This window comes from Ranitomeya imitator, chromosome 3 (genome assembly GCF_032444005.1).
Source record: "Ranitomeya imitator isolate aRanImi1 chromosome 3, aRanImi1.pri, whole genome shotgun sequence".
Classification (NCBI taxonomy): domain Eukaryota; kingdom Metazoa; phylum Chordata; class Amphibia; order Anura; family Dendrobatidae; genus Ranitomeya; species Ranitomeya imitator.
In genome coordinates, this window is record NC_091284.1 from 11,875,876 (window position 1) to 11,896,185 (window position 20,310).

General features: G+C 45.0%; 1 protein-coding gene across 1 annotated transcript in view; it reads right to left on the bottom strand.

Annotated features, from left to right (window-relative positions):
* Positions 1–701: 701 nt before the first annotated feature.
* The window catches only part of LOC138671891 (uncharacterized), a 71,676-nt gene continuing 52,067 nt past the window's right edge, over positions 702–20,310 (bottom strand). The window contains exons 3-5 of the mRNA XM_069760019.1: positions 3,789–3,883; positions 2,706–2,784; positions 702–2,252 (exon numbers count right to left, since the gene is read on the bottom strand). Of these exons, the coding sequence (XP_069616120.1) occupies positions 2,098–2,252; positions 2,706–2,784; positions 3,789–3,883 (329 nt within the window). The 3' untranslated portion in view covers positions 702–2,097. The remainder of the gene's footprint in view (positions 2,253–2,705; positions 2,785–3,788; positions 3,884–20,310) is intronic.

Here is a 20,310-nt window from a genome sequence, read left to right on the forward strand (position 1 = left end):
GTGAGGGGGACCGCCCCTTTAAATCCTGTAGGTTCCTGTCCAGATGGAGGGCGGATCTCCTCTCTCGTAGGGGTGCTGTTGTGGTGATAGGAAAAACCTGGTAATCTTCACAAGGAGCCAGAGGACTGTGTAGTCCCGCCCGAGGCAGGAGCAGCTGTGTGAGGAAGGTCCGGGACGATTGACCCAGGCTGCCAGGTTTAAAGGTACATACAAGAGAGTCACCGGCCCACTCTCAGGAACGCACAAAAAACCTACTTCATCCCTTAGGGACACTGAAAACACTGAGGATTGAGGGAAAGGGAGGGCCATTTAAAACCTCTTGTTTCCTGTCCCCAATTAGGATGGGGAGGCAACCTCCTGTGTGCTGTCGGGGGAGGTGATTAGAGAAAAATGTTTTTAAAAATAACGCATATGATAAGTAGTATGTGGGAAATGTTATTAACTATTTTGTGCTACATCTCACTGGTTAAGGGCATAAGTATTAAAAATTGCTACATTTTCAAGTTTGTCAAATGTTTGACATTTTCATATATTAACACAAATTACATCCATATTTCCTAAAGGCTCTTAAATTGTCATCGAGGCAAATAAATCGTGAAGCCCCCAATACTTTCCCTCTGCTGACGATCTACTGCAGGTGAAGAAATGAGGCGGTAATCAGAACGACTCCAAGACGAGAAACATTTTATTCTCCATCATATAGATGTAGACATAGAAATCTCTCTTTATAAAAAGGGCAAACATCACAAATACACCTGTCACATCTGTCTATATATACAGTGAATATATACATATCTAAAAATATATTAAATACCGTATATACTCGAGTATAAGCCGACCCGAGTATAAGCCGACCCCCCTAATTTTGCCACAAAAAAACTGGGAAAACTTATTGACTCGAGTATAAGCCTAGAGTAGGAAATGCAGCAGCTACCGGTGAATTTAAAAAATAAAAATAGATGCTCCATACCGTTCATTATTGCCCCATAGATGCTCCGTATAAAGCTGTGCCACATATAATGCTCCATATTGTTCATTATTGCCCCAGAGTTGTGCCATAGAAAGCTCTGCCGTATAGTGCTCTGCACCGTTCATTATTGCCCCATAGATGTGCCATAGAAAGCTCTGCCATATAGTGCTCTGCACCGTTCATTATTGCCCCATAGAAAGCTGTGCCATATAAAACTGTGCCATATAGTGCTCTGCGCCGTTCATTATTGCCCCATAGAAAGCTGTGCCATATAGTGCTCTGCACCGTTCATTATTGCCCCATAGAAAGCTGTGCCATATAAAACTGTGCCATATAGTGCTCTGCACCCTTCATTATTGCCCCATAGATGCTCCACATAAATCTGTGCCGCTGCTGCGGCTGCTGCAATAAAAAAAAAAAAAATGCCATACTCGCCTTTCTTGCTTGCAGCTCCCAGCGTCCGATCCCGGCGTCTCTCCGCGCTGACTGATCAGGCAGAGGGCGGCGCACACTATATGCGTCATCGCGCCCTCTGACCTGAACAGTCAGAGCTGAGAGACGCCGGGAAGATGGAGCGGCGCCCGGCGTGTGGAACGGGGATAGGTGAATATGCGATAATTACCTGCTCCTGGCGTCCCTGGCTCCTTCTCCCGGACAGCTGGTCTCCGGGTGCCGCAGCTTCTTCCTCTATCAGCAGTCACCGTTACCGCTCATTAGAGAAATGAATATGCGGCTCCACCCCTGTAGGAGTGGAGTCCATATTCATTTTTCTAATGAGCGGTCCCACATGACTGCTGAATAGGGGGAACAGCTGCAGCACCGAAGACCGTGGGACGGCAGGGGGAGCGTCAGGACTAGGTGAGTATGCGACATGCTCTCTCCCCTTCACCCGCTGACCCCACCGCTACCGTGACTCGAGTATAAGCCGAGACGGGCACTTTGGGCTGAAAATCTCGGCTTATACTCAAGTATATATGGTAGTTATGAAAATGCTGATAAAAATACAAATTGTCTGACTGGGGAAAAAAAATAATTGCCAGGACAATTCCATGTACAAAACACTAAGAGCAAAACCCCAGAGTTCTCCATCCAGTAATCCCAGTGAATAGCGACAAGTACATGTAGTGTTACAGGGTTCCCCTCCCGGTCTCTGCCGCTGGTACAGAGTGGTCGTCCGTCATCTCTACATCTCTCTGCAGGGTTTCTTCATACTCTGGATTCCCCCTTATTCTCCCCCATATCTTGCGGATCCTGATGAGGAGACTCTTCTCTCCAGGACGATCTATAAGTAAATAAAATCGGTTATTAGAGGCCTCTGTGTGATAAATCTCCACAAGACAGAAGGGGTAATGTCTGAGGGACGACAAGACCTCAGTAATAACCGGATAGGAAGGAGGCAACCAGGAGAGAGGACATAGGTGGGAGAGGATTGTGTTATAGCCCAGAAGATCGGGGACAGCGCCTGACGAAGCAGCACCGACTGCAGCCATCACATCCAGCGGGAGCGGTGTATGAGATTATATAATTAGGGGGCGCTCTGTATGGTCGCCTCATTCTCACATATCACAGCTCCCTCCATCACAACACTCTGGGTTACAGCGCCGACATCTGTGGATTGTGCAGCAGATCTGGCCACAAATTTATGTATATACCAGGTGGTGACCGGGAGACAAGACCCCCGGACCTCATCAACTCCATCCTCCCTACAATCACTATACACAGATGTGATCAGTACCTGTCTGTGAGGAGCTGATCCGTCCTCCGGTTTCTTCTGGGCGTCTCTCCATATCTTCGGTCTTCTTACAACACCAGCACTAAAAGAAAAGACACCGGTCACCTCCACATCTAGTCCAGTCATTAGTTATCACCTCCCAGCATCCTGTGCCGACATCCTCGTTTTCGCACTGGTCCCATATATAGATTCAGTGAAATCCTCATGGAAACAATCATCGCTGACCCTCAGTTATCTACACATTTTGTAAACACGTTTATTCACAGTCTTCACAACCACAATGAAATGAATGTAATGAAAGGGTCCGGGGGCAGTGGACTCTGACCGCGGGTTTTATTCTTTTATTGATCGACTTGTACGGAGGTCGGGGGTTTTCTTTATTGTTCGGCAGCATTTTGTTCCAGCAAAAACTGAGTAAAATTGAAATATCACTAATTGTTTCATTTACTCCAGTTTTCTCTTTCCTTTTGGTATAGATCAGTGTTTCCCAAACTCCTGTCCTCCCGGACCCCAACAGGTCATGTTTTCAGGATTTCCATGGTGCTGCACAACTGAGAGAACTCCTGATAGTATTGCACTGGTGATGGAAGTATCAGGAGTTCTCTCAGTTGTGCAGCACCATGGAAATCCTGAAAACATGACCTGTTGGGGTCCGGGAGGACAGGAGTTTGGGAAACACTGGTATAGATGATACTTTATAGGACGGGCTGTGATGACATTGTGTGGAGACTGTTTTCTTGTAAGACATTTATAATTACTGTAACTGGTCTCACACTTGAGCTGGATGAACATAATGGACAATACCGGGGCAGTGAATTCACCGGGGCGAGAGATCTGCTCTGTGCATCGTATAGAGGCCGAGCCCCAGAGACCACAACTATCACTGCCGTCACTGGTCTGTACAGGAGACACCATAATGGAGACGAACAGGAGAGGATAAGGAATGTGCAGTGACCGGCATCCGTGAGGTCAGTGCTGGATGATGGGCGAGATGCAGTGTCTGGCAACAGGTTGGTCAGGGCTGGACGATGAGGAGTAGTGACCGGCATCGGGGAGGTCAGTGCTGGATGATACAGAAACACTCACCTTTACTAGCAGAGCAATGCAAGTGATCACCACGACTGTAAACACTATTCCAATAGTAACATATGCACCAGGAAAAGATACAGAGAATTCAGGATCTGGGGAGAGAAACACAAAGTCTGCAGTAAAATATGAAATGTCCAGGGTTAGAGAAAACACACACACCACAAAATTAGATCATCAAAATGTTACTTTATTTCAGTTCAATACAAAAAGTGAAACTCATTAGATAGATTATTGTTTGTAAAGACTATTTCATGTGTTTATTTGATAAAACACAGTGGACCTACACCAGCAGATGAAACGGCTCCCGAAACCATCACTGATTGTGGAGACTTCACAGCAGACCTTAGAAATCCAGATCCCAGAGTCTGGAGGAAGAGTGGAGGCCACAATCCGAGCTGCTGGAGGTCTGGTGTGAAGTCTCCACAATCAGTGATGGTTTGGGGGCCATGTCATCTGCTGGTGTAGGTCCACTGTGTTTTATCAAGACCAAAGTCAGCGCAGCCGTCAGCCAGGAAATGTTAGAGCCCTTCATGCTTCCCTCTGAAAAAAAAAAAAAAAAAAAGATGAATCAGACACTATGATTTTGTGCAACATTCGACCTTCATTCATCCAGAACCTCGGGGTTTATTGGACCATAAACCGGTCGTACTCTGATCACAGAGCGGTGTGCGGCCTCCTTGAAAGATTACACCTGACAGGTCACATTGATACAAGAAGAGACCAATTACAACACCTGTAATCTCCAGTACACGGGGTATCGAAGGTGTGGGGTACATATAATACCCCAGTAATACCCTCTTACCTGTAATCTCCAGTACATGGGGTATAGAAGGTGTGGGTACATATAATACCCCAGTAATACCCTCTTACCTGTAATCTCCAGTACATGGGGTATAGAAGGTGTGAGGTACATATAATACCCCAGTAATATCCTCTTACCTGTAATCTCCAGTACATGGGGTATAGAAGGTGTGGGGTACATATAATACCCCAGTAATACCCTCTTACCTGTAATCTCCAGTACATGGGGTATAGAAGGTGTGAGGTACATATAATACCCCAGTAATACCCACTTACAGTCATGGCCAAAAGTATTGACACCTCTGCAATTCCGTCAGATAATACTCAGTTTCTTCCTGAAAATGATTGCAAACACAAATTATTTATTATCTTCATTTAATTTGTCTTAAATGAAAAAACACAAAAGAGAATGAAGCAAAAAGCCAAGCATTGATCATTTCACACAAAACTCCAAAAATGGGCCAGACAAAAGTATTGGCGCCCTCAGCCTAATACTTGGTTGCACGACCTTTAGCCAAAACAACTGCGACCAACCGCTTCCGGTAACCATCAATAAGTTTCTTACAATGCTCTGCTGGAATTTTAGACCATTCTTCTTTGGCGAACTGCTCCAGGTCCCTGATATTTGAAGGCGCCTTCTCCAAACTGCCATTTTTAGATCTCTCCACAGGTGTTCTATGGGATTCAGGTCTGGACTCATTGCTGGCCACCTTAGAAGTCTCCAGTGCTTTCTCTCAAACCATTTTCTAGTGCTTTTTGAAGTGTGTTTTGGGTCATTGTCCTGCTGGAAGACCCATGACCTCTGAGGGAGACCCAGCTTTCTCACACTGGGCCCTACATTATGCTGCAAAATTTGTTGGTAGTCTTCAGACTTCATAATGCCATGCACACGGTCAAGCAGGTCAATGCCAGAGGCAGCAAAGCAACCCCAAAACATCAGGGAACCTCCGCCATGTTTGACTGTAGGGACCATGTTCTTTTCTTTGAATGCCTCTTTTTTTCTCCTGTAAACTCTATGTTGATGCCTTTGTCCATAAAGCTCTACTTTTGTCTCATCTGACCAGAGAACATTCTTCCAAAATGTTTTAGGCTTTTTCAGGTAAGTTTTGGCAAACTCCAGCCTGGCTTTTTTATGTCTCGGGGTAAGAAGTGGGGTCTTCCTGGGTCTCCTACCATACAGTCCCTTTTCATTCAGACGCCGACGGATAGTACGGGGTGACACTGTTGTACCCTCGGACTGCAGGGCAGCTTGAACTTGTTTGGATGTTAGTCGAGGTTCTTTATCCAACATCCACACAATCTTGCGTTGAAATCTCTTGTCAATTTTTCTTTTCCGTCCACATCTAGGGAGGTTAGCCTCAGTGCCATGGGCTTTACACTTCTTGATGACACTGCGCATGGTAGACACAGGAACATTCAGGTCTTTGGAGATGGACTTGTAGCCTTGAGATTGCTCATGCTTCCTCACAATTTGGTTTCTCAGGTCCTCAGACAGTTCTTTGGTCTTCTTTCTTTTCTCCATGCTCAATGTGGTACACACAAGGACACAGGACAGAGGTTGAGTCAACTTTAATCCAGGTCAACCGGCTGCAAGTGTGATTTTGTTATTGCCAACACCTGTTAGGTGCCACAGGTAAAGGCCCCTTCACATTAAGCGACGCTGCAGCGATACCGACAACGATCCGGATTGCTGCAGCGTCGCTGTTTGGTCGCAGGGGCGCGCTTAGTAACCCGATGTTTACCCTGGTTACCATCCTAAAAGTTAAAAAAAACAAACAGTACATACTTACCTACAGCTGTCTGTCCTCCAGCGCTGTGCTCTGCACTCCTCCTGTACTGGCTGTAAGCACAGCGGCCGGAAAGCAGAGCGGTGACGTCACCGCTCTGCTTTCCGGCTGACCGACGCTCACAGCCAGTACAGGAGGAGTGCAGAGCACAGCGCTGGAGGACAGACAGCTGTAGGTAAGTATGTACTGTTTGTTTTTTTTAACTTTTAGGATGGTAACCAGGGTAAACATCGGGTTACTAAGCGTGGCCCTGCGCTTAGTTACCCGATGTTTACCCTGGTTACCAGTGAAGACATCGCTGGATCGGTGTCACACACGCCGATCCAGCGATGTCTGCAGGGAGTCCAGCGACGAAATAAAGTTAACAATATCGTTATGTGTGAAGGTACCTTAAGTTACAGGTGCTGTTAATTACACTAATTACAGAAGCATCACAGGATTTTTCTAAAGGTATCTTCACACATAACGATATTGTTAACGATATCGTTGCTTTTTGTGATGTAGCAACGATATCGTTAATAAAATCGTTATGTGTGACAGCGACCAACGATCAGGCCCCTGCTGGGAGATCGTTGGTCGCTGAATAAAGTCCAGAACTTTATTTCGTCGCTGGACTCCTGCTGACATCGCTGGATCGGCGTGTGTGACACCGATCCAGCGATGTCTTCACTGGTAACCAGGGTAAACATCGGGTAACTAAGCGCAGGGCCGCGCTTAGTTACCCGATGTTTACCCTGGTTACCTTCCTAAAAGTAAAAAAAACAAACACTACATACTTACCTAACGCTGTCTGTCCTCCAGCGCTGTGCTCTGCACTCCTCCTGTACTGGCTGTGAGCGTCAGTCAGCCGGAAAGCAGAGCGGTGACGTCACTGCTCTGCTTTCCGGCCGCTGTGCTCACACAGACAGTACAGGAGGAGTGCAGAGCACAGCGCTGGAGGACGGACAGCGTTAGGCAAGTATGTAGTGTTTGTTTTTTTTACTTTTAGGATGGTAACCAGGGTAAACATCGGGTTACTAAGCGCAGCCCTGCGCTTAGTTACCCGATGTTTACCCTGGTTACCGGCATCGTTGGTCGCTGGAGAGCGGTCTGTGTGACAGCTCTCCAGCGACGCTGCAGCGATCCGGATCGTTGTCGGTATCGCTGCAGCGTCGCTTAATGTGAAGGGGCCTTAACAGTGCCAATACTTTTGTCCACCCCCTTTATTTTGTTTGGTGTGGAATTATATCCAATTTGGCTTTAGGACATTTTTTTTGTGTTTTTTCATTTAAGACAAATTAAATGAAGATAATAATAACAAATAATTTGTGTTTGCAATCATTTTCAGGAAGAAACTGAGTATTATCTGACAGAATTGCAGGGGTGTCAATACTTTTGGCCATGACTGCACCTGTAATCTCCAGTACATGGGGTATAGAAGGTGTGGGGTACATATACTACCCCAGTAATACCCTCTTAGCTGGTATTCCTGGGTCTCCTCAAAAAGGGGGGGAGCTGACTGTGATTATACCAAAATAAAACAAATAAGTCATGAAAAATGCATTATAAAGTGATAATGCTAAAATAAAAAAATAATAATAAATTATAAATAAAACACCACCAATATAAATAAAATATCACAGTCAGCTCCCCTCCTTTTTTAGACTACATTGTCTCTAGCCTGTAGCGTTTTGATCAAAGATAATGTATATGTTTATATAGATATGTCTCAGTTTTTCGGAAAACATTTCTTGGTGTTACACCAGTAGTGATTTGTATTGTCTCCATTGGATGGATGTGACACAATGTTAATACGTGCTATGGAACCACATATCAATCAATAACCGGGAAAATTGTTAATTTATCAATATATCAGGTTCCGGAACACTGAGACTATTAACATCTTGCCTAGATATCCGGAATATTCACGATAGTACTTGAACTAGTTATTAGGATCTATTATACGGTCGATGCTTTGGAAATCAGTGGGTAGGTGCAATATGACGAGCATTTTGTAGCCCTGCCTGTTACCATTCTGATTTGACGTCCTATGAGACTCACTGCCTAAGACACACCCCCAGGAAGAAGCATCATGCGAAACGCGCGTCGGGGCAGGCGGATTCAGCACGCCACTTCGGCTAGGCATTCTACGAGGAGACACGGAGCAGATAATACGTGTGGGACAGGGGGCTCATTATGGCTTTATTGGCTGACACGTACGGCAGCTTGTACAGGTAATATGCATTGGATTAGAAGCTTACCGCACTTGTTTGTTGGAGGCATACAGTAGCATTCAGCTACAGCGGACATTGCACTAGGGTGAATGGGGGTTAATTTAAGTCGCATGCTTATTGTAAGTTGTACGTACGGCAGCATGAGTAGATTGTATTGTAGGACAGGAAGCTCACCACACTGTCTTGTTAGGGGCGCATAGTAGCATTTAGCTATTGCAGATATTATATGATGACAAGTGCAGGTGAATTAGAGTCATATATGTGAATTATAGGTGATATTATCCTGCCAGTCTTGCACACGGAATTAGGTACATATTATTGTGACATTTATACTGGATAGGGAACTATCGGCATGGCTTGCTATTTTTTCAATTGGATATTATTCTGTCAATTGGATATATTCCTAGTATTTTTCTGCTCCTGTACCCAATAATATCTGTACTTTGGGATTTATATGTGCCCATTTTTTTGCTCTTGATATTAGTGTCTTCCTCTAGCTGTCCGTTTTTTTGTGTTCAGGTTGTACAGAGGCACCTTAGTATTTTTATGTATGTTGTCTATTGTACTTATTGTTAAAAAAAGAATTTGTTTTTAATATACTTCTGCTGCACTTTTGTGGATCACAATTGTTCATTTATTGTGTTCCTGGTAGGTGTTTGATCTATATAAAGTGTTGCCTACTCCCCTTGTAAAGGGGTTATGGGATTGGGCATTATGCTTACAGTTTATATTTCTGTCTTCAGACAGTTGGCCCACGTTACTAGAATGGACTTTTCCGCCAGAGAATCCTCATGGCGACAAAAAGCGTCGGATATGTTTCGTGCAGGTGCCTCACAACCTTCAATGGATGCTACAAACACAGAGAGAGATCTAATGAAACAATATAAGAACTTTGTACATAAAAAAAACAAAAATTTGGTGGACAAAAACTGCATTGGAAAACTATGTCAGCCAAAAGATTATCCCTAGAGGTCTAAGGGTGCAACTGTTTCCGACATTTGATCTTGGGGAACAAGGATTGATAGATCGCTGGACAAGGGCTGCTACCATGTGCTCACTTGAATTTTTCCAAATAATTATTGATAGCAATACCACATCTATCAAAAAAAATAAAAAATTGAGGAGGAGCTAAGAAAATTGGAGGATACTTTTAAGAAAGATATGAAAAAAGAATGTTGATGCCTTCCTCAAAGATATTGGTAATGATTTGGAAAAATGGGAAAAAGATATATGCTCTATTAAAAGTAAAAAATATCAAAGGGATGTCTCAGATTACGAGAACAACAGAGTATATAAATGGCAAGGACTTAAATCGGGTGAGACAGACAAATTATCTAGAAGTGCCTCTTTCAGTTCAGTATCATCTATGTCAGACGCTGGGCCTTCAAAGCAAATAGGGGAAATTACACCTTGGATTGGACGTACCAGACATGGGGGCAATCCTAAAACCAATGACTTCTTTAAAAAGAAAACATTTAAAAGGAATGACCACTACAAGGTGATTAATTTGTCGTCACATATATTATCTGAACAGCAGATTGGTATTCTTGAAAAGGGTCTTACTTTTTGTCCTTCATATTCCCCAGACATATTTACATTGATTAAGGACCTGCATCTCTTTTCACGAAAATTAATCTTGAGAAAACTTCATTATAAAGGTCAAGGTGATGAGGATTTTACTACTGATGAGGAGAAGGAAGCCTTGGCCAATTTGGAGGCCTTGGCTTTAGAAAATAATCTTGGTAAGGTAAGCAATTTCCCAAACCATTTAATTGGCAAATCCAAAAAATTTCCATCTCTAAATATGTGCCCAGCGGTAGATATTTTTACCAAACTAGTGTCTAGGGATATTGAACAATTTTCTCAGAAAGGGTTTGGTCACTCAAACATGACCCAATCAGATAGACAAGCATTGGAAAATCTAAAAAGTTGGGATGATGTGGTCTTCAAACCCGCCGACAAAGGTGGTAACCTTGTCGTGTGGCCACATCATTTATACGAGAAACAGGCATATATATTGTTGGACAACAAGGAGTGTTATAAAAAGATGAGTACCAATCCCATCAAAACATTCCAGGATGAATTGTGTGGTATCCTGGAGGAAGCTTTTGCTGATGGGATTATTCCCAAACGATTGGTTGATTTGATTGAAAAAATGCACCCGCGTATGCCAACACTATATTTAATTCCCAAGATTCACAAAAATCCAAGTGACCCACCTGGGAGACCCATAGTCTCTGGCAATGGGGGCTTATGTGAGGTCATTACACAGATCTTGGATCACTATCTCAAACCGTTGGTGAGTGAACTCCCATCATATATAAAAGATACCACCACAGCATTGCGCAGGTTGGACAACTTACATCTTGGCCCCAATAGTGTCATGGTAACGGCCGATGTGGAGGCCTTGTACACATCCATAAGACACGCGGATGGTATCAAGGCGGTGGCGTCATATCTGGAGTCGAGCAATTTGGACAGAGATCTTGTTCAATTGCTTCTCAAGCTTCTGGAGTTTGTGTTGACACACAATGTGTTTGTCTTTGGGCGGGGCACGTATCTGCAGATGCAGGGAACCGCCATGGGTGCCTGCTGTGCTCCCTCCTATGCAAACCGGTTCCTGGGGGCATGGGAAAGGGACATTTTCCTTTGCAATCCCATCCCCCAGGCGTGTCTCATCCAAGAGTGGATGAGATATATTGATGATATCCGGTTCGTATGGGAGGGAAGAGCAGTTGACCTGAATATCATGAATAGCCTCAATCAGGATAGTCTTAATATCCAGCTTACCTTTGTGAGTGGCAGGATGGTGGATTTCTTGGATCTGCGGATACGTGCCTTGCCCAACGGGGACATTGTTACTGATGTCTTCCGCAAGAAGACAGCCACGAATTCTGTACTACATGCGCACTCAGCCCATCTACAATCTACTATACAGGGCATCCCTATCGGTCAGTTTCTGCGGGTTAAACGTATTTGTTCAGATACGAATGATTTTGAGAAACAATCTAGGGAACTGACCGATAGATTTAAGGTGCGGGGTTACAGTCACAAAATGATACGGAAAGGGTATATTAGGGCCAAAAATACGCCTAGAAACATGCTTTTGTACAATAATCAGATTAAAACTAAGAGGGACAATGATAATCAGATTCGGTGCATCACGGGGCACCACAATAAATGGTTCGAATTTAGGCGTATAATTCAAAAACACTGGTCGGTTTTACATACGGATCCTACTCTGAGACTGTGTTTACCTGCTGCCTCCTCTTTAGTGGCCAAGAGATCTAGAAACCTTGGCGATATTCTGGTGCATAGCCATTATGTAGGTAATGGAAAAATGACAAAAGGACGGGACTCAAATATCATGGGTTTCTTTCCGTGTGGCCGTTGTAAGGTGTGTGCCAATTGTGTCAAAGCCAAGACATTTACCAATTTCAATGGGTCCAGAAGTTATGATATTAGAAAGCTTATCACTTGCACAACTAAAGGGGTCATATATCATTTAACTTGCCCATGTGGCAAGATATATATAGGCCTCACAACCAGCAAACTGAGGATTCGAGTTCGGGAACATCATCTTGATATAGCAAAGGCAAAAACGACAGATGACATCTCCACCTTAAAAACCATCCCTCGACACTATAAGAAGTTTCATGATTCTAATCCCTACCTCATGAAGATGAAGGGTATTGACGTGGTTACATTGGGACCCAGAGGAGGTGACCTGGGCAAAGTCCTTGCCCAGGTCGAAAGTCGATGGATCTATAGATTAGGTACATTGACCCCACAGGGCCTAAATGAGAATTTGGGTTTCAGTGCATTTTTGTGAGGGAGTTTATGTACTTTTGTGGTTTTATTAGATTTCTATAATAGGTTCTCTCTTTGTGTTTGTTCAGCATCGGTTTTATTTAGTACGGTGGGTTTTCCCATAGCTGTTTTATCTATTTGTCACATGGTGCAATTTTTAATTTCAATTTGTTTATTTAGGTATGTTTCGGTCATATACACGGTCAACCTTGGTTTTGGGCTATATTCTTTGGTCCATCTGGTTGTTGGATGGATTTGGAAGAAAAAGAGAGAAAGAAAGAACAAATGGCAATAACTTCTGACCTACTAAATCTATTAATAACTAGGATGCCGAGGACAAATCTGGGAATTTATGGACATGTTCCTTTAAGAAGCTGATTCCAAGCATCGACCCATTGATGGACAATATCGTGACAGGATAATTTATCAGGAGAAGAGACATTTGTGGACTATTTGGGACATCTTATTGTGGAGATATATATATATATATATATCTTATTCTACAGACTGTATGGTATATTGTTGTGATATAAGATCATCTGTGGAGTTTTGACTGTATTTTAGATTATGCCTTGATAAAAGACATTTTTTAATCTTCCCAAGTGAGCTAAATTTTACGGACACCAGAGATATTGGGGTCATTATTATTGATTCACGTTTCAATTGGATTGCAGATAATGCGAATATGAAGCATATCGAACGTATTGATGGGTTTGTCACCTTATGATATATTAACTGCTCATATAGCACCTTATTGAGGTGTTTTAGTAATTTTCACTTTCACTGTTAACATATTAGGTTTGCACATTAAATTTCATATCACCAAGAATTTGGTTTCACGTTTTGTTTTGTTTTTTTGTTTATTTTATTAATTTATTTTTTTTTAATTTTTATATTAATCACAATGACAATAAGTGGGTGCACATTTCTGGTTTTGTTCCAATGGTGGCTGGTGGTGGCGTTTTCCGCCCCCTTTCTGCAGGGGGGGGGGGGGGGTGTGTGAGTTCCGCCCTATATCGCACCTGGAACATTGTGACCAGTATTATAGTTATATATATTCCGATAATGTATTCACATGGGAGCCGTATCACTTTATGAACCTGCACGAGGCTTCATCATGTTCATATAGTCCACTAATTAATCCAACTCACAGGCACAATGGTTGTATATGTTTTTATTCTCACATTATTTTTATTGCTACACTGCACATATTTATTTGGTGTTATTTTATTTATAATTTATTATTATTTTTTTATTTTAGCATTATCTATCACTTTATAATGCATTTTTCATGACTCATTTGTTTTATTTTGGTATAATCACAGTCAGCTCCCCCCCTTGTTTAGACTACATTGTCTCTAGCCTGTAGCGTTTTGATCAAAGATAATGTATATGTTTATATGGATATGTCTCAGTTTTTCGGAAAACATTTCTTGGTGTTACACCAGTAGTGATTTGTATTGTCTCCATTGGATGGATGTGACACAATGTTAATACGTGCTATGGAACCACATATCAATCAATAACCGGGAAAATTGTTAATTTATCAATATATCAGGTTCCGGAACACTGAGACTATTAACATCTTGCCTAGATATCCGGAATATTCAAGATAGTACTTGAACTAGTTATTAGGATCTATTATACGGTCGATGCTTTGGAAATCAGTGGGTAGGTGCAATATGACGAGCATTTTGTAGCCCTGCCTGTTACCATTCTGATTGGACGTCCTATGAGACTCACCGCCTAAGACACACCCCCAGGAAGAAGCATCACGCGAAACGCGCGTCGGGGCAGGCGGATTCAGCACGCCACTTCGGCTAGGCATTCTACGAGGAGACACGGAGCAGATAATACGTGTGGGACAGGGGGCTCATTATGGCTTTATTGGCTGACACGTACGGCAGCTTGTACAGGTAATATGCATTGGATTAGAAGCTTACCGCACTTGTTTGTTGGAGGCATACAGTAGCATTCAGCTACAGCGGACATTGCACTAGGGTGAATGGGGGTTAATTTAAGTCGCATGCTTATTGTAAGTTGTACGTACGGCAGCATGAGTAGATTGTATTGTAGGACAGGAAGCTCACCACACTGTCTTGTTAGGGGCGCATAGTACCATTTAGCTATTGCGGATATTATATGATGACAAGTGCAGGTGAATTAGAGTCATATATGTGAATTATAGGTGATATTATCCTGCCAGTCTTGCACACGGAATTAGGTACGTATTATTGTGACATTTATACTGGATAGGGAACTATCGGCATGGCTTGCTATTTTTTCAATTGGATATTATTCTGTCAATTGGATATATTCCTAGTATTTTTCTGCTCCTGTACCCAATAATATCTGTACTTTGGGATTTATACGTGCCCATTTTTTTGCTCTTGATATTAATTAGTGTCTTCCTCTAGCTGTCCGTTTTTTTTGTGTTCAGGTTGTACAGAGGCACCTTAGTATTTTTATGTATGTTGTCTATTGTACTTCTTGTTAAAAAAATAATTTGTTTTTAATATACTTCTGCTGCACTTTTGTGGATCACAATTGTTCATTTATTGTGTTCCTGGTAGGTTTTTAACAAGTTGACAAGGAAGGAAAGAGAAATCCCCAAACATTCTATACATACAAAAACCCCAACATCTGCAGATGTAGAGGTGATGGGGAATTGGTGACTGAGGATCCAGAGAAAGTAGAATTACTGAACGGTTCTGTATATGTGTGTGGGGTTTTGCACGCGTCTCCCTGCAGCAAAAGTTTCAGTGCACCTAAAGCATCGTGAAGCTGCAGTTATTTCAACGGCCGGGAATTAACATCCATCTCCTGTCTTCACACAGATACAATCTCCGCTTGCTGGCATCTGCTGCTTATCATCCTGCAACATTCCCTTTAACCCTTCTGTACTGTTCAGGTCAATATGACCCAAATTTATTTTTGAGACCCTGTAGATTTTTTTATATGAGGATTTGAAACTAGTGGTATCTTGATTTCTCATTTGTGGAGCTCTCTATATTTTTTTTTTTGTTTACTTTTTGCTACACGCTGATGGTTACCCTTGTACTGTTGGGGTCAATATGACCCAATACCATTTTATACTGTTCTACAGGACTCTTGATTATTTCTGACCGCAAAAGTTATGTTTTTTATGTGTACTTCATCTCAAAATGGTGGTGGTTTCACTGTTCTTATCAGTAAACAAGTAATTATCTAGTATTATCCATTTGCTGTTTGTGAGAGAGGAGACTGGTTCTCTATCATTCAAAGGCTGGGGGTTTCACTGTCATCAGTAATCAAGTATTTATGTTCATATGCTCTAAATGTTCAAGTGTATACAGGAAAAACCCTGGTGAAAGACCTGAAAAAAATCCGGGTATGCGTGTTCTCAATTTGACTCATGGACTAAAAGGACAAAATGTCACACGTGACAACTTTTTACATCCCATCAACTAGGCCAGATGTTGAAGAAAAAAAGAACTTACCATGCTGGGTACTATAAGAGAAAACAAACCTGAACTACCGCAAGGTATCCCTAGCAAAGAGAGAGGTGTACAGTTCTACTTTTTTTTTTTCGGAAAATACAACTGTTGTTTCTTATGTTCCAAAAATACCAAGCCGGTAATTGTAATGAGCACAATGCACCATGACAATGCCGCAAGTGATAGAGAAGACTGAAAGCCGGACATTATTTTGGATTATAATGCCACAAAGGGGGCAGTTTATACTTTAGACCAAGCAATATCAACATATACATGCAAACGCAAAACCGATCGGTGGCCAATGATTTTATTTTATAACATACTGGACGTTTCTGCATACAATGCATTTGTCTTATGGAGAGAAATCGACCCCGATTGGAACCGGAATAAGCTGCATAAAAGACGATTATTTCTTGAGGAATTGGGCAAATCCCTGGTTAGGCCATATATTGGGAGCAGAAAACTGACCCCCAGAAGTGAAGGAGCAACCGCCATTGTAAAAAGTGTCCATCATGCTCAAGAAAGACTCCACATCCACGGCCTCCACCAGCACAGCTACCAGCAAAAAAAGGAAGAGACTCCACATCCACGGCCTCCACCAGCACAGCTACCAGCAAAAAAAGAGACTTCACATCCACGGCCTCCACCAGCACAGCTACCAGCAAGAAAAGGAAGAGACTCCACATCCACGGCCTCCACCAGCACAGCTACCAGCAAAAAAAGGAAGAGACTCCACATCCACAGCCTCCACCAGCACAGCTACCAGCAGCACAGCTACCAGCAGCACAGCCTCCACCAGCACAGCACAGCTACCAGCAGCACAGCTACCAGCAAGAAAAGGAAGAGACTCCACATCCACGGCCTCCACCAGCACAGCTACCAGCAAGAAAAGGAAGAGACTCCACATCCACGGCCTCCACCAGCACAGCTACCAGCAAAAAAAGGAAGAGACTCCACATCCACAGCCTCCACCAGCACAGCTACCAGCAGCACAGCTACCAGCAAAAAAAGAGACTCCACATCCACGGCCTCCACCAGCACAGCTACCAGCAGCACAGCTACCAGCAAAAAAAGAGACTCCACATCCACGGCCTCCACCAGCACAGCTACCAGCAAAAAAAAGAAAGAGACTCCACATCCACGGCCTCCACCAGCACAGCTACCAGCAAAAAAAGGAAGAGACTCCACATCCACGGGCTCCACCAGCACAGCTACCAGCAAAAAAAAGAAAGAGACTCCACATCCACGGCCTCCACCAGCACAGCTACCAGCAAAAAAAAGAAAGAGACTCCATATCCACGGCCTCCACCAGCACAGCCACCAGCAGCACAGCTACCAGCAAAAAAAAGAGACTCCACATCCACGGCCTCCACCAGCACAGCCACCAGCGGCACAGCTACCAGCAAAAAAAGAGACTCCACATCCACGGCCTCCACCAGCAGCACAGCTACCAGCAAAAAAAGAGACTCCACATCCACGGCCTCCACCAGCACAGCTACCAGCAGCACAGCTACCAGCAGCACAGCCTCCACCAGCACAGCACAGCTACCAGCAGCACAGCTACCAGCAAGAAAAGGAAGAGACTCCACATCCACGGCCTCCACCAGCACAGCTACCAGCAAAAAAAGGAAGAGACTCCACATCCACAGCCTCCACCAGCACAGCTACCAGCAGCACAGCTACCAGCAAAAAAAGAGACTTCACATCCACGGCCTCCACCAGCACAGCTACCAGCAAAAAAAAGAAAGAGACTCCACATCCACGGCCTCCACCAGCACAGCTACCAGCAAAAAAAAGAAAGAGACTCCACATCCACGGCCTCCACCAGCACAGCTACCAGCAAAAAAAAGAAAGAGACTCCACATCCACGGCCTCCACCAGCACAGCCACCAGCAGCACAGCTACCAGCAAAAAAAAGAGACTCCACATCCACGGCCTCCACCAGCAGCACAGCTACCAGCAAAAAAAGAGACTCCACATCCACGGCCTCCACCAGCACAGCTACCAGCAGCACAGCTACCAGCAAGAAAAGGAAGAGACTCCACATCCACGGCCTCCACCAGCACAGCTACCAGCAAAAAAAGAGACTCCACATCCACGGCCTCCACCAGCACAGCTACCAGCAGCACAGCTACCAGCAAGAAAAGGAAGAGACTCCACATCCACGGCCTCCACCAGCACAGCTACCAGCAAAAAAAGAGACTCCACACCCACGGCCTCCACCAGCACAGCCACCAGCAAAAAAAGAGACTCCACATCCACAGCTACCAGCAGCACAGCTACCAGCAGCACAGCTACCAGCAAAAAAAGGAAGAGACTCCACATCCACGGCCTCCACCAGCACAGCCACCAGCAGCACAGCTACCAGCAAAAAAAGAGACTCCACATCAACGGCCTCCACCAGCACAGCTACCAGCAGCACAGCCTCCACCAGCACAGCACAGCACAGCTACCAGCAAAAAAAGAGACTCCACATCCACGGCCTCCACCAGCACAGCTACCAGCAAAAAAAGGAAGAGACTCCACATCCACGGCCTCCACCAGCACAGCCACCAGCAGCACAGCTACCAGCAAAAAAAGAGACTCCACATCAACGGCCTCCACCAGCACAGCTACCAGCAGCACAGCCTCCACCAGCACAGCACAGCACAGCTACCAGCAAAAAAAGAGACTCCACATCCACGGCCTCCACCAGCACAGCTACCAGCAAAAAAAGGAAGAGACTCCACATCCACGGCCTCCACCAGCACAGCCACCAGCAGCACAGCTACCAGCAAAAAAAGAGACTCCACATCAACGGCCTCCACCAGCACAGCTACCAGCAGCACAGCCTCCACCAGCACAGCACAGCTACCAGCAAAAAAAGAAAGAGACTCCACATCCACGGCCTCCACCAGCACAGTTGCCAGCAGCACAGCTACCAGCAAAAAAAGGAAGAGACTCCACATCCACGGCCTCCACCAGCACAGCTACCAGCAAAAAAAGGAAGAGACTCCACATCCACGGCCTCCACCAGCACAGCCACCAGCAGCACAGCTACCAGCAGCACAGCCTCCACCAGCACAGCACAGCACAGCTACCAGCAAAAAAAGGAAGAGACTCCACATCCACGGCCTCCACCAGCACAGCTACCAGTAGCACAGCTACCAGCAAAAAAAGGAAGAGACTCCACATCCACGGCCTCCACCAGCACAGCTACCAGCAGCACAGCTACCAGCAGCACAGCCTCCACCAGCACAGCACAGCACAGCTACCAGCAAAAAAAGGAAGAGACTCCACATCCACGGCCTCCACCAGCACAGCCTCCACCAGCACAGCTACCAGCAAAAAAAGGAAGAGACTGCACATCCACGGCCTCCACCAGCACAGCTACCAGCAGCACAGCTACCAGCAAAAAAAGAAAGACTCCACATCCACGGCCTCCACCAGCACAGCTACCAGCAGCACAGCCTCCACCAGCACAGCACAGCACAGCTACCAGCAAAGAAAGGAAGAGACTCCACATCCACGGCCTCCACCAGCACAGCCACCAGCAGCTCAGCTACCAGCAAAAAAAGAAAGAGACTCCACATCCACGGCCTCCACCAGCACAGCTACCAGCAAAAAAAGGAAGAGACTCCACATCCACGGCCTCCACCAGCACAGCTACCAGCAGCACAGCTACCAGCAAAAAAAGGAAGAGACTCCACATCCACGGCCTCCACCAGCACAGCCTCCACCAGCACAGCTACCAGCAAAAAAAGGAAGAGACTGCACATCCACAGCCTCCACCAGCACAGCTACCACCAGCACAGCTACCAGCAAAAAAAGGAAGAGACTCCACATCCACGGCCTCCAGCAGCACAGCTACCAGCAAAAAAAGAAAGAGACTCCACATCCACGGCCTCCACCAGCACAGCCACCAGCAGCACAGCCTCCACCAGCACAGCACAGCACAGCTACCAGCAAAGAAAGGAAGAGACTCCACATCCACGGCCTCCACCAGCACAGCCACCAGCAGCTCAGCTACCAGCAAAAAAAGAAAGAGACTCCACATCAACGGCCTCCACCAGCACAGCTACCAGCAGCACAGCCTCCACCAGCACAGCACAGCACAGCTACCAGCAAAAAAAGAGACTCCACATCCACGGCCTCCACCAGCACAGCTACCAGCAAAAAAAGGAAGAGACTCCACATCCACGGCCTCCACCAGCACAGCTACCAGCAAAAAAAGAGACTCCACATCAACGGCCTCCACCAGCACAGCTACCAGCAGCACAGCCTCCACCAGCACAGCACAGCTACCAGCAAAAAAAGAAAGAGACTCCACATCCACGGCCTCCACCAGCACAGTTGCCAGCAGAACAGCTACCAGCAAAAAAAGGAAGAGACTCCACATCCACGGCCTCCACCAGCACAGCTACCAGCAAAAAAAGGAAGAGACTCCACATCC